At 37.2% G+C, this 15,664-nt stretch overlaps 1 protein-coding gene across 5 annotated transcripts in view; it reads right to left on the reverse strand.

Annotated features, from left to right (window-relative positions):
* SRBD1 (S1 RNA binding domain 1) overlaps window positions 1-15,664 on the reverse strand; it is a 135,349-nt gene that overhangs the window by 13,636 nt on the left and 106,049 nt on the right. For all 5 annotated transcript variants that reach the window (XM_069800303.1, XM_069800305.1, XM_069800304.1 and 2 more), the window contains 3 exons: window positions 8,501-8,607; window positions 5,724-5,900; window positions 2,849-3,001 (listed from right to left, as the gene is read on the reverse strand). In XM_069800303.1, coding sequence (XP_069656404.1) covers window positions 2,849-3,001; window positions 5,724-5,900; window positions 8,501-8,607 — 437 coding nt within the window. The remainder of the gene's footprint in view (window positions 1-2,848; window positions 3,002-5,723; window positions 5,901-8,500; window positions 8,608-15,664) is intronic.

Consider the following 15,664-nt stretch of genomic DNA (forward strand, 5'->3'; position numbering starts at 1 on the left):
TACTGTTGAACATAGAGTACATTCATAGAAAGCACAGAGAGCACTTGGAGACTTCCCCCCCCCCCCCCCCATCAAACTATGTGTACAGATACTCATAAATGCAAGAATTAAGACAACAGAAAAAGCCCAAAGAAAACAGAAAAGACTGATTCAGTTAGAGATAGGTGCTATGCTTATTAGTTTTGGTGTTCCATTAGCTGATATGTTATTGTGGTTTTATATTTGTTTTTATATCAACTGATATCCTTTTGCATGAAAAAACCTGTACAGCACAATACCTACAACATGCACTTGGATCTAAACACTTCACCTGAAAATTCAGTCTAGTAAGGTAAAGTGTTTGATGAGAAACAGAGAACAGACAACGGCACAGCTGGAAACTTACTTTAAAGTAACTGCATAAGCCAAAGAGAAATGACATGACAGGTAGCACTGGTCTGTAGCCACATCATACTTCTGCAATGGCTTTGTGGCTCTTGAAGTCCGAGTTTGACCCTGAACACATTTTAAGAACCAGCAACGTACCTTCTAAGCAGTGTTGGCTGTGCAAGAGGTGGCGGCCACCTCTCAGAATCATGCATAAGCCTGTGACTCAAACCAGGGTCTTTTGGTCAAGGTGTAAAACTTGTGCTTGTTAAATTACTTTAAAAAAATTTTTTTTTTTTTTCCAAATAGCGCTTATCCTGGGTTTCCAGCCAAATTCCAAAACACAATTATATGATTTGTGATACCTACTAAAATTGTCTCCAGAATTTCAACTGTGTGTGAATATTTGAGCTACCCTATGCAGTAATAATCCCACTCAGCACTTCAGATATGAAAGTAATCTGCGCTGCTCTGGAAACAAAGTCACAATTTCCAACCAACCTTTGTGAAGGTATCATATGTAGATAAATTCCTATAGTATTCTACCACTAACTGGCTACACTTCTCTGCTCCCTGAAGCAATCTTTCCACATCAGCTTTTAAGCAAAGCTGGTAACACTGTAAACACTTTTACTGATTATTTTATTAGTGCACTAGGGCTGGAAAGCTGAAGGGACTATTAACCAAATCCTGACTACTTAATATTTAAATTGAATGAAATACAATATTGAAAAATCAACATTAATTTTGAACAACTTTTTTTTTTTTTTTAAATATTGACTCACTCTGAATAATCTCCAGTAGGGGTGATCAAGCTTCTTCACCCTATAAGCCACCTACCAAACATAAGATCATTAAGATCAGGACCTTGCCTGACTTTTTTCCACAGCTATGCACAGGGCAAAGAACTAGTAACAAATACCGATGCATAAAAAAAAGAGGGAAATGGTTGTGGAAAAGGAGAAACCAAAGTTACCTATACAATGCACAAAGAGCATGGACTCTAGCAGGCAATTGCTTGGTGGCCCTAGAATCAGGCACAAAGAAGAATGAACTGTGGCAGGGAGAGGATGGAAACAAAAGTGCACTGCATGCCTAGCAGAAGCAAAGCACACAGACCTATGCATAGGAAGTTGTATATGCAGTTATCTCCACCAGAGAGAGAACAGAGCACACACTGTAGGGAGGGTGTCCTAAAAACACAAGGTCCTGTAAGACTTTTTTAGATAAGAAACTCAAGCTTCATAAATTCAGAAATTCAGCATATCTCTCTGAGGCTTAAAGACAGTTTTGTTTATAAAACAGGAAGCATGACTTTCTCCAGGAATAATATTCTTGACAGAGATCATAAGAATCCTAAAGCATCTAGCTACTGCTGAAATTAGCTCCAGCACATTTTAAGAAAAGAACCTGTTCACTGCAAATCACTTAAAAAAATAAATATGTGCTGGTTTATGGTAGGAGATAATGTTTTCTCAAGAGGACAAGCAGAGTCCAATTTCAACCAGGGCTGATGACAGAAAGGATCACAGCTTATACTAGTATTTACCAGCTGCAGTATCCCCTAACCAGAGGCACACATGGTTTCCTAATTATTTTTTTCTGACCTACACAAAAACCATTCTCTTCCTTTAGCCAAAGGTCACTTAGTAAAACCACCACAGTGTTCATGTATTTGGGAACTTAATATATACATCTTAATTAGATCTTGCAATATCAGAATTTAATTTTAAAGCCTCACAACAATGACACATGCTCACATATGTCCATGCACTTGTGTGCACACTCAAACACATTCTGGTGGTCAAAATTTACTAAGCAGAAAGTTTGTTTGGCACATGCTGAACATAAACAACAATGTAAAAGCAGTTCTTAATGATGCAGAGGTATTAAACCACTGCTGACTGAATGGCATTTCAATTAGATTATTTTTAAGAACAAATAAAATTATGTTTTAGTTATCACCTTTTACATAATATATAGGGGCAAGGTAGAAGAAAAAAAAAATCAGGTTTTAGACATTTTTAGAACAAATGATTTGTCTCCACACTTTGTGAACCAAAAGTCCAAACTGAAAGTGATGTGTAGCATAAAGAGAGTTGGCAAACAGAAGGAAGTTGAGAAAAGTGGCCTCAATGAGGCACAAAGTCGTGATATGAAGAAGACAGGGTCATGGGAGAAAAGTCTGACAAAGTTCTGAAAATTCACTGATTTCGTCACTGAAAAGCTATGTGAAAACCAAAAAAACGAAGAACAACACTAAAAACTTGCATGCACATAAAAGGCAAAACACACCATTTGAAACCCTTCACTTGTACAGAACTTCTGAAGCATACCTTTTTCTTGAAGAAAGGGGAGAAAGCATGAAATTAATGTAAGTATTTGTGTCTCAAAAGGCTGAGCAGGCTGTTGTCAGGAAAATCAGTACTTTCGTTTTAAAAATTGACAGTGTCAATGCTTCAAAAACTTTCCCACTGCTTACCTCATTGCAATATTATAAGACTCTGGATGAATACAAGTTTGGTCCAAAGGATTGGGCTGTTGCGAGGCACACGGTGTTGGCTTACTCTTCTTTTTACCCTGTGCACCTGCTTTAGTCAAAAGTGCATGACTTCCAAGATCAGTTTTCTTATTACTGTCAGAAATCGAAAATGGACATGTCATTCATACTGAACAAGATCCTAGCCCAGTGCCCACATGTGAAAAACACAATCATACTTTCATACAATGTGCATTTAAAAAAAAAAAAGTACAAAACTCCTAAAAGGTCATTGTGAGTGAATTTTAACAATACAATTATAGCATAAAAATATAATATATCAATGTATTTTAAATTAATTTAAAATAGAAACAAACATTGGGAAAGGATTCTGTGCTTCATCAAAATTTCTTCATGATTAAAAGATTATAAAAGAAAACACTACATAACCTATAGTATCATTTGCAACCTGGATAGCATCTTCTGTCTGTAAAATGGGGACAATTGCATTTACCTACTTGATAAAGACCTTGTGAGGACACTTTTATACTTAACTGTCAATTAATAGTCTGCATAATTTTAAATTTGAAAAATTTATAAGCAAAATTTCCTATTCATACCATCTTTAGGTAAGCAAATTGCATTTCAAGCATATGTACAGAACAAGGAAAGTATGTGAGTGCTTGGACATCAGAACTCCTTAAACCACATTTATTGACTTCCTATGCTTAAATTTCCGACAAATTCTGCTCAAACATGGGCCAGGTCAAAATATGAAAAATTTCAAATCAAAAGCACTTGGACCACGATTTGCTTAGAACAGAAAAAAGCTAAAGGTCAAATCTACCACTATTTCAGAATTTATAAACCATTTTTGCAAAAGTATCTTAATACAGCTTTCCTTAAAACTTAGTGAATAAGTTACTGACTCCTAATCAGTTCGCTTCAGTTAGCATTTAGATTGGGCTTTTTTTTTTTTTTCTTTAATTGGCTGAATAATGAAAAGGCTCCAGAGTCGCTGAGAGATCCATGGACAGATTGCCTGCATTGGTAGGAGGACTTTACAGAAGACAGGAGAGCAAGAGATCTATCTTCATGTGTGTAGCATATTTACAACTGGCATACTTGTTTCCTTTAAAGTTTCCCTTAAGTAGAAAAAAAATTCAGGATACAGTAAAGGCAACAAATTACTCCTACTGGCAAAGGCTCCTTTCTTGCCTCTTTTTTTGTTTGTTTTTGTTTCCTAAATCATAAGTGGTTTCTGCTTTTGCAGGACAAAAGAGAATGCACTGAAGAACCCGGAACTAGCACTCGCACTTTGGGCTCTACCTAAGTGTAAAAATGCAAACATAACTTTCTTTTTCCATATCGATTTTGAAAATTACCACTACTTATTAACTTCCAAGTACAAAGCACAAAAACTTATTCACACAGCACTCTATAGCCATCAACATTATTAGAGAGAACAAAAAAAGAAACCTTCTCAAAGTCCATTTCAAAATCATTTGGTTTTGCCACCTTGGCCCACAAGAAATGCTGTGGAGGCGATGGTGTTAGAGCTTTATTTTGGCCTCAAACTCCAAAGTTATAGCAGATTTCTCAGGTTATACAATGTTCTCAAGTTTTATGGAATCTGACTAACATCAGAAGCATGCTCCAGCAAGGAAAAAAAAAAATAATACAATGTCCTTAAACATTTCACCAGTGAACTTTTTTTTTTGGGCGGGGGGAGGGAAGGCATCAGCCTTTTCTTCCTTGGTTGTATTGCAGCATTCACTAGAACAGATCTGTACAACATAAGACGTATTGATCATCTACAGCCTTGAAAGCAATTTCTTTGGTCTTCTGGAGCTTACAGTGCGCACCACTTGGCCTGCAGCATGTGCCTCCCTGCCAGATGGGCAGCCAATCTGTATACCTTCTACCCGGGCAGTAAGCCAGTCTTAATGTGCCTACCTCCTGCCTGGAAGTTACGCATGTGCTGTTTGGCTAGCAGCAACTGGGAATACAGTATTGCTTCTGAGCATTAGGTTGGCTAAAAAATAGCATGTGCTTCCCAGGAAAATATTTTTTGAGAAGAGTCAGTGGCAAAAGGGTGGGGATGGTGGTACCCCTGTGTCCTTTCTTAGTTCTTTATGTTGGAAGGAGAAATGGGAAAGGCAGGAGAAGAGACATTGCCCTAGAAAGGGCACTTGCAGTTGTGGAGAGGAAAGATTTCGGGTCAAGAGGAGCACAATAAATGCCTGCAAGAGGGAAAGGCTTGGTACAGAAACAGGGAATGAGGTGGCACAGAAAAGGATGACCCACTGTCAACAAACTGGACTTGGGAAAGGGCCTCACATATTTGAGACAGGAGGCAGTCACATCACACTTGCTAGGTACAGGAGTATAACACAGAGAGAGTTTGATCCAGGCAGGTATTCAACTTTCTCCCTCCAGGTAATGGAATCAAAACTCTCAAAAAATCCCCTCTAGTTTACTACCAATACATTCTGCAGAATAATCCTTACCACAAGAAAATGAATTTACAAATCTCTAAATCGTGCCTGAAACACAAGACTAAGGTTTATTATCTCAGATCACAACACTACCGCATGCCAAATTTCTTCTACCAATTCAGTGGCAGAATTTGTAATTAAGCTTACATACTTATTGAAACCATGACTTAGAGTACTAGGCTAATAAGCCATGATTATTCAGAGGAAGAACTATCTTCAACCACTGACTTCAAGAAATTTATTTGTTAAGATGTTGTCTTTCAGAGTGCAAAGGCCTAGGATTCCTCAAGTCTCAAGCCTGAATACAAAACAGAACAGGGGAAAAAGTCTTCTCATACTATTTTGGATAATTTAGTCAAGATAGCTAACATCTCTATTACCTGCAGAAGGTCTTTATATATTCTTGATTGAATCTGATGAAGCCAGCGCACTGTTGGAAGGATTTGGGACCCAGACCTTTAACTTCCTTAAGCTGTTCTCGGTTTATAAATGGTCCATTCTTCTCTCGCCATTCAATTATATTTTTAGCCCTGTTAGCATTCAGTCCTGCAATGTGTCTAAGAGAAAAGTTTACAGAATACATTTATTACCATCGAACAATCATTAATACAAGTGCTATCCATTACAAGGATACACATTACCATAGAAAATCTGGTTTACAAAACTTAAAAACAACTAAGAAATTTGCAAATAGACTCCCAGACCAAAGGCATCATCTAAAAAAGGATCCCTTCTCTTAGTTCTATGGAAGAAATCCACTCAAGTCAACAAAACTTGGTACAGCAATACAGTTCTGCACATACCTAGCTAGTAAGCCAGGGACGTGTAATTTATGATCTGTTGGCTATTTCTGTAATGCCAATTCCATTTGTCATGTCTTATGGCCTGCCCCCAGCTGCCCTCTTCAGGAAACGACATAGGAGGAGGGTTCAGGACAGATAAATTGTTCCTCTGAGAACAGCCCCCTCTCAGCTGTTCTCTTCCAATGGTCCTGCAACACCTTGCCCCAACTCGAAGGGCTGACGTCTGCTATCCAGAAGGAGAGTGGCTGGGAGCAGCTTGCCTTCCTCACACAATTTAACAGATCCACACAGCTTGTTCCTTTTCTCTCAGTTGCTCTTGAGATAAAAGAGCAGCTGGGAACAGGCTGCATGAGTTGTTCTGGGGGCAACTCGGATCTGGCAAAGAACTTACCTGTGAAGTGCAACTGCAGTTAGCCAAGTTCCTTCAGGAAGCAGTGGGTTTGCTGCACATTTTCTGTATGTACATGTGAGTACAACTGTCTGTGTATGGAGTACATTAATCATAGAAAGAGGGAAAAGAGGTGTGGTGGGCAGTTACTCCTGGCACTAGAGAAGGAAATGTCACCCATCTGGCTCCATATATCAGATACCACAGCTTAAGTCAATGGCAGCAGAGACCTGTTTGTGGAATGGCACAGGCTGATTCTAGAAAAACACCATCAGCAAACCCGGCAAGAAAAGTCAAAGGGGGGGTCGGAGGGGGACACGGAAATCTTTCCATTAATCTCATCTTCAAGCAAAAGTTAAAAAAATAATCCAAAGTTGGTGAAACCTCAGAATTAAACTGGAGAGACACACCTTTAGCCGTAGACAAAATATTCATCATTAGGAATGGAATTTTCTCCAAAAATTTCTTAGAAACATTATGAAATCCAGCTTATTTACACTGACAGAGGAACATGACACGGAGTTCACAGAATTTTCCACTGATGATCTCAAGTCTTTCAAGTACGATACTTAGCAGTAATGCAAGTAGTGTAGCACTGACACATATTACACGTGGAAGAGGTGACAACAACTGTATTTGATGCATCAGAACGCATGAGCAGAAAGCCCTGTTCATGGTATATTCTAGCTAGGGTGACAATTTCACACAGTACACATCTGAGAGAAACTTAGACCACATCTACACAGAAGAGCAGAATTGAACTGCTGAGGATCAAGTTAGATCCAGAACTTGATGTAGCACATGCATACACGCATCATAAGCCAGGTTAATTAGACCAAAGTACTTAGCCAACACGGTTACCACCTGTAACCATGACTGGACAGTATCACTCCACGTTCACAGTTTTGTGGAGACCCAGTGGCACCTCAGCCTGGTGCCCTCTGCTGAACTGCACAATATAGCTGTAACCTGCAGAAGGCTGACAGTGCTCACCCACTGCACTTGCTCAGGTAGGCTTTTATTCATGGAATGAAAGCTGGTGGGCCTCATTTACCAATAGGTACTGCTTGCTTTCTTACTAAAAGCTGATCTAAATCTGACAGAAGGTAAAACTGAGGGTAAATCAGGAGTTGGGCTAAGGATTGGATACACAGAAAAAGAATATGGACGAGAAAGTGGAAAAACAAGAATAGAAAGAGAGCCTCTTCTAAAATACGGAAAGACATTTTCAAGAATGATTATAAGGGGTTAAAAAATTAAAGACAGAGCTAGCAAGAATACATTTTGCCTAACTTTGATACCTAATATACTTATCACTACCAAGATTATGGATATTCTTTTTCTTCCCCTTGTGCTACAGAGGATGACAGCAACACTTTTGCTCTTCTGAGAGGCTGTTCAGCTAAATGATTCTGAATTCTACACACTTAAGAGAGAGAATGAGCTTTTAATTTCTAACTAAGAGAAATATAATTCAGAACATTTTCCAGGTAATTATGGTATAATTACTTACAAAAAAAATCAGTAAGAAGGGATACATTTTTCAGCAGTTTCCCCTTAAATCGTTCCTTTTCTCCTTTCCTTGCCTAACATTTACAACCTGTTCCACTTAGTATCTATAAAAATACCTTCTAAGAGACAGAAAGTACATTTGAAAATCCCTTTCTCAGTGTAAAAATACAAAATAATTATATCAAGTTTTTCTAAAATTGCAATGTTGGCTCAGAATTTTTAAATACCTGTTTTTCTCCAAAGAATAGTTTTACCCTGGACAATCATGCATACCCTTAAAAACTGACTCCTAATAATCCAGTGAAATACTGTCTTAATGTGTCATTTTCATGTAATTGGAAGTTTAACACAAGAGCCATTTGCTTCAGCTGAGCTTGAGTCAGATGGCAGACTAAACAGAGTCTCTGTGATCCAGAGCCATGTAATTACTGGAATAGGAAAATGTTTGACTCACCTTAACAGTATTTCTGAGCAGATGTTAATATCAACTCCTACAAAGCTGACACACTCTTCAACCACACTGTCCAGAGTTGCTTTGAGCAAAGTCTGTGATACATCATGCTGAGAAACAAAAATGGAGATATTGGGTTATTGAAATATCGAAGCATTCATAAATAAGAACTGCAAACAATATTAACATTAATAAAATAGTTGCTGGAATTATCAATATCTTATATGAGAGTACCAGTTAAAAACATAAATTGTAGAACATATTTTTAAGAGGTCTCCAGTATTTCTTTGCAACATCTTTGTTATGATACAAATCCCTAGAATAAGGCACTCTTCACATTACTGTATTTTTTTGTTTAATAACTATTTCCCTGCATCATGTAAAAACAAAACTATATTAAACTCATAATGATTACTCAAAAGGAGTAATGCTTCTGTTCATCCACTATGTCTTGTCTTTAATCTGACATTTATTTACCTATAATATCAGTTTATTAAAAATCAGACAATATTTTAAAAATAAGGTATTTAGAGAAAAATCACAAATACTGTACTTTTGCACCTGCACATACAAATGTTCGCAAAATCATCCTATTTATGAACATCACACTACAGTAGAGTTATTATTTCCTAAAAGAAAAAGCCAGGTATTGTATGAGGTGGGCAATACATAAGGTACATATCAGCCCTGCAGCATCAAAATGTTTCAGATTTTGAACAGATATTTCTGGGAAGATTGGCAGGTCCTTCACTGAAGCACCGCTAATGGAAATTCTTCCAGTTTCTCCATTATTGTTCATAGTGTGTTGTCCCCCCCCCCCCAAGAAAATCAGTCACACTTGTCAATGGTAAAAGTTCTGAAGCTCTAAGATTTCTTTTCCTCCACAACACAGGCATACTTCAATCTATAACTGCTAGTTCCCCACACAAGCCCATCAGTGCTTAGAAGTCTGACCTGGAGGGAGAAGCCTCTCTAAATGCAGGAGCTAATTCAATCACTATGTTGGCTTAGCTTCAGGGCTCTTATACATCACTCATGTAAATCTGGGTTGATCTGTTGTGGTTTTGTGCTGCATTCATTTAGGACATCAAGCTGGATCCATGCCAAGACACCAAACATTTCATATCCACTACTTTGTTTTACCTTCTAAGCTATTCGGATCTTTTAAAGATTTCACAGTTAAACTTAACATGCCAACTGCATCAATCCCAATCTACCAATATTGGTAATTCATCAAGCAGTGGTTAACAACTAAAACAACTGTAAAACTTATGGCACTGTATTTCATAGCCCCCTCATTTCGGGTAACAGTAATGTGATGTATTTTCATGATGTGATACATAATAAAGTTAGTTACAAACAGGAAGCACAAATTTTGTCAAAATTACTCCTCCCATATAAAGTTTGCATGCAAAAAGCCATGTACACGCATAAATACTGGCATTTGCACACAGTCTTGGCCTCACAACCGCAAAGCTTACTTACACGCTTTGCAGCTCAAATGTCAGTTTCTTCATACTAATGTGTTGCTACTACAACACAATGGCTTCTTTTCTGAATAAAGACATATAAACAAATAAACACATCCTTTCTATTTTTCTGACTAACTGAAGAAGCAGCTTCTCTTGGTGAGAATGTTGTATATATTCCGTCCTCCTCCTGCTGTCAGCCAGGTAACATACTAGAGCTACAGGCTTCCAGCTCACGTGCACACTCATGGAAGGATGCATTTATATAACACAGTACAAGAACCAGAATAAAATTGTTCAGAAACAACACATTTTCTCTTCTTTGGCGAGTACAGCTGCCAAATACCAGGCTATATTTTCTATGATGAACCACAAATTAAAAATTTAATAAGATACTAATTTAACAATCTTTTTCATTATGAGGAAGACAAAAGGAGAAAAAAATGCACAGTAGTCAAAATTTCCTTCTGCTTTTAGGAAAGGCTACTGATTTCAAGGTACTTGGAAGTTGATTATCATGTAGTTTCACAAGTTACATTAACAAGTTCCATTAACTGTAGCAGTTCTTAGCCACCTCTAAAAAAACTTGGTCTAAAACAACTATTCAGAATATAAAGTAGAGTCTGTAACAGAGAGCAGGGTAGACTGCTGTTTCCCTAGGTTTCAGTTACATTCCTGAAGATGATGATCATTCTTCAAAAGGAATAACATGCAGTTAACGTGATTTAAAACGGAGATATTCATCATTGCCTCCACAACGCCTTATAGCATAGGGTATAGCAAAGAAGGTAATCCATAAATCTGGCCTAATCTTTTTAGGTAGTTTTTTTGAAAGAGACTTGATTCAGCAGAAGCTTTATTTTCAGTCTGCTGAAAGTGAATGTAGATAGCAATTCAGCCAACTATACTCCCCCCAGAATAAGGAAAGGATATATCACAATCAAAAGCTAAGCATCCTGAAATACCTCTGCTAGTGGAATAAAGACCAGTGCTCACAGGTCCTAAGTTTCAAATGTGAAGTTGGCATTTAGTTGAAGGTTTAAGTTTGTGGACGCAATAGTTTGTGTGGAATTTGTGTGACAGAATACACACAATTTGGAAAAAACTGTAATATTCAACTATCTATTTCTTTTGCCAGGACAACAAGAAGTTCTCAAGTCTCTCAAAGATGATTTGCATCTTTTAACTTTAGTGCTGCTTGACAGACACCATTAAAAAAACAAAATAAGACATGCACAAGTTGGTTTTTATTACTCCAATACATAACAGTCATACCCCTTGCAATGGACATCACAGCACGTATGGGAAGGCATAGATAAAGTGTATGGGCAGATGTGACAGAAGAGGATAAGCATAAGACAGCATGGCTAAAACAACCCCTAAGCTACCAATACCTACCTCACAGAAGTAAGATACATTCAGCTAGTGAATGACGTTAAGTTGCAAATGCTAGGAAACCTTTCCAAACAGCAAATCTGACTCCCAAGATGCAGCTACTGACCATCACAGCTTCCTTTTGCTATGATGAAGAAATTTCTACATCTCTCTTTATACTGATACAAAGCACAGAGAAGTGTTATGAATTTACTTTCTAGAAGTAGTTAATTAAAAATATTATCATCCAAATACCATTGTCAAGACTTTGTACTTCTAACAGGTTACACTTCAGAAAGATTTAAAGTGCAGTGCATTTGCCAATCTTCCAACAATTTCACTCATCTTCTCAAATATCAGGTTAGATGATATTATATACTCCTATGTACTATTTATATGCGCTGGGGTGGTATCAGATTATTCAGACAGTACTAGAAGCACACGTACTCCATGCTACTCATTTGCTACAACAGGTCTGTAAAGACAAAAATCCCTGTCAACTGTTGCATTAAGCGCATCAGAATAAAACCTGCACAAATGAAGCCCAAGTCCCATATGCAAGGCTACTTTCAAAGTGTGCTTATGCAGAATTTTATGCTGCACAGCCTCCAACAACCCCTCCACACACTAACGTGGCAGATCGTTGCTTCAGCTGATCTCCTGCAAATCCTTCTAAAGAAAACGTTTTCATATTAACAGTAACTCTGAATACACCCCTGTGCATGAGGGTGTCCCTTCTAAAACTGATAAGCATTGTCTTTTCTTTTTAATCAGAATAACTCTTATTCATTAACTGTCTTTATCTGTGGAACAAATACAACTGCCCCAGCAACTCCCCCTTATAAAACCAGGAGAAACTAGCTCCCTCAGACAGTTGAACCATTTGTACCAGAAGCTTAGTCAGTCAAGCACACAAGGTGCCCTGACAGCTATGCCTAACAAGTAGGAGCATGTCCTTTGGTGTGAATTGTAAACATCATCTTGAAGTTACCACCCAAATAAATCACTAAGGTTTTATTAAAAGGATACTCAGAAATGACTACCATTAAAACACTCACTGCTGGAATCATAGATCTGGAGCAGAAGACTTCATTTTGTATTATGATCTCCAAGCAATAAAATGGATCGATACCCCCAGTTTATGGAAACTAAGGCCAGCAGAAATAAGGGACTTGCCACAAACTGCAGGATGTCCAGTGCAAATCTGCAAACTTTCTTTTATCATCATTCTCCAGAAGACAAAGCCACCCTGCTCCACAGAGAGCATTAGAAAGCACTTAGACATCTGTTGGCTTGAGATTTTTGTGTGAAGGACTACAGAAATTAATCTGCCCTTAGAAGTATCAGGCACCGTATTTTAGTATTTTTTTTCCCCCTAAGGAAATATCAAGTGAGCCAGGGAACAAGACACATTAAATTAAATTACTTGATTAATTGAAACTGCTACAGTAAATAATTGTAGCTGACCAATAAATGAAATTCAAACATTATATTTTTCTAATATTTTTATAAAGAGTATCCCAAATATTCCAACTGCAACTTACATTCATGAACCTGGAAGAAAATCAAGGGCTGCTATTTTGATTTCTGGTCATGATTACCACTCAAATTAGTCTGTGGCAAATCGGTTAAAATTACCAGAAAAAGAATATTATATTGCATATTTTAAAACCACCATTCTGCAAAGCCATGCTTAAAAAAAGCAATATAACTTAATTTAATGTACTTTTATTAAACACATCACAGAATGTTTAATACTAAAGAATAGTGTTTAAGAACACCTGTCTATTATGCACGTAATAGTTTTGTCCTATTATTATATCCCAATACTTCAGCTATCTTTTCTTTTTATGTAGTATGAAGCAGAGAGCAAGAATCATTGTTTTGCTCAGTTTCAAGAGCTACGCACACTCACTGGAAATAATTACTATTACTAAAAATCTTTCTGTTCCTTGAGAGGGTGCTACTACAAGTGTAATTGAAAGCCATTTACAAGTTTCAAAAACCTGTTGATATACACAAAAGGCAGGCAGTATTTTAAACAGTTTCTCAACTCAGTTATTTCTAGCAGTATAGCAGTACAGACACTGTAAAAATACATTTGTCATCAGCACTGACTAACTTTGCCTGACCAAACACACTAAACACTGGATTACTAGTGCTAGACTAGGACAACCCTAACCGGCAGCTTTTACATGGAAGTAAAATTACAACTTTAAGCTCTTCACCTTTGGAAACCTAACCTCCCCCCTCCCACCCCAAATACTACAATAATACACATAACTATAATGCAATTGCTAACTCCTGGTGCCCTATAAAATCGTAATTTCAGAAAATATGGTATGATTGCATGTGTCTCTGAAAGATAAATTTAAACAAAAAATTCTACTGCAACACACTGCAATTTTTAAATACTTATTATTTTACATTTACAAACATTAGTAGACATCGACACGATCAGCCCATGCATTGTTATTACTTTACAATGCCCAAGAGCCAAGAAAGGCACCTTCCAACACAGTTGAACAAGAATTATTCGTACCCTGCAGAGCCTACAAACGTAGTGCAGACATGACCTAATAATGCTGGTCACAAAGCAGTGGGGCAGGGAAGAGTTCTCAAGTCTGGGCAGCAACCTGCAGGTTCTTGACCCAGGCTCAGCATTACAGTATTATAACAAGATCAACAGTCATCCTAAATAAGACTGAGCTGCATGTCAGACAATCTATTTTGGTTTTTGATTATACCTCAATTGTCCTTTGAATCCAAAAGTCAACTTTCAGTGAAGTAAATGTAAGTCCTGAAACACTTCTAACACCTCATAAAACATAATTTTGTTGGTACCTACCATTAACTTCTGTATCTATTAATTTTAATATTGGCATGCAAGACTAGCCAACATGCTTCTTGAAAAAATACTTTTTTTCTTTTTTAAAAGTGGTCTAACTGTGCAAACTGAATGACATTTACTGAATGAGAAATTAGGTGGGGCAACGCATCCTAAGCAAAGTTCAAAACTATATTATTTTACAGAGATTCAATCCGTGGAAATGTGTTTTAAAATTTAAAAAAGGGAAAAACATTCCCAACTCATACTGTGGCCTACTTACAATCAACAGCATTTCAAATGCTTGTGAAACCACAAAAGCAAAATGCATTCAGGACAAGCCCTTAAGTACAGCAGGACTAATGTAACACAAATAGTCTAATGAGAAGTACCCTTTCATGTGCAGAATTAGAAAAAAAAATTAAAATGCACCTTGCATGTCAGGTGGAAACATTGGAAAGTTCAGGCAGGGGGGTTTAATCTCTAGCGTCCTCTGGAAAATCCCTTTCAGTTAGATTCTAAGAAAACAAGCTTATCCCTCTGATGTTTGAGAAAAGGACCTAACTTCAAGAATTTCTTTTGAAGATTGTTTGAGGTTTCTCCAAATGTTATATTGTTATAAGATATATTGTTATCCTATGTACTTAACTCTCATTTCTTGTTTTCAAAAATCTAAATTCTGTTTATTTTAACAGCATATTACTATTGCTGAAATATCTCAAGAGAGAGATATGGATTTATATTTTCAAAGAAAATGATAAAACAAAAACAAAGTCTGTCAGCTCTGACATTAAAAAAAGAAAACAAAAATGCACTGTTTAGCAAGTAAATGCTTCAAGTTACTTGCAAGTTCCTGGAATTCATCTTACAGTTACTTGTGCTTGTGGGCTAACAGAAGCAGTAATACTGCTAAGCTTGTTACACAAATTCAGTCCCATTGTTAATATGTCTGATTTCTAAAGCTAACTTTTTTGACACAAGCAAGCTAGCATCAAATGACATATATCCAAAACCATGTTCCTCTTTCCAGAGCAGGTACCAGTTTTCTCCAATGCATATTGTTACGTGACTAAGGGGCAGCAATTGGAATTGCAATTATAATCAACCATCTAACTCCTGGAGATTTCAGTGGGACACTTGCTTTTTCCAATAAGTAGCAAAGGCAATCACCCAAACTGCTAGGTGGAAAGCCTACATTTCAATTTCAGTACAAAACTGTATTTTGGGGCTGTTAAAGCTCTACAAATATAGGCAATATCCTGCAATACTACAGAAAGATAAAGCAAGGACCATCAGGAGTAGAGTTTCATACATCACATGGCTGAAAGTAACAAATTCAGTTGAGGATTTTCCTGAAAAGTGCTGAAGGATAAGACGAAAAAAGTTTACATTGATAGAGGTAGAAGGAATAGTACATTTCTAGAGGGACAAGACAGAAGTCATGAAGCCCAGGTGAGTCTGGAATTCTGGGAATTCTGTTTAGTCTGAAGTCAGTGA

Source organism: Haliaeetus albicilla, chromosome 13 (genome assembly GCF_947461875.1).
Source record: "Haliaeetus albicilla chromosome 13, bHalAlb1.1, whole genome shotgun sequence".
NCBI lineage: Eukaryota > Metazoa > Chordata > Aves > Accipitriformes > Accipitridae > Haliaeetus > Haliaeetus albicilla.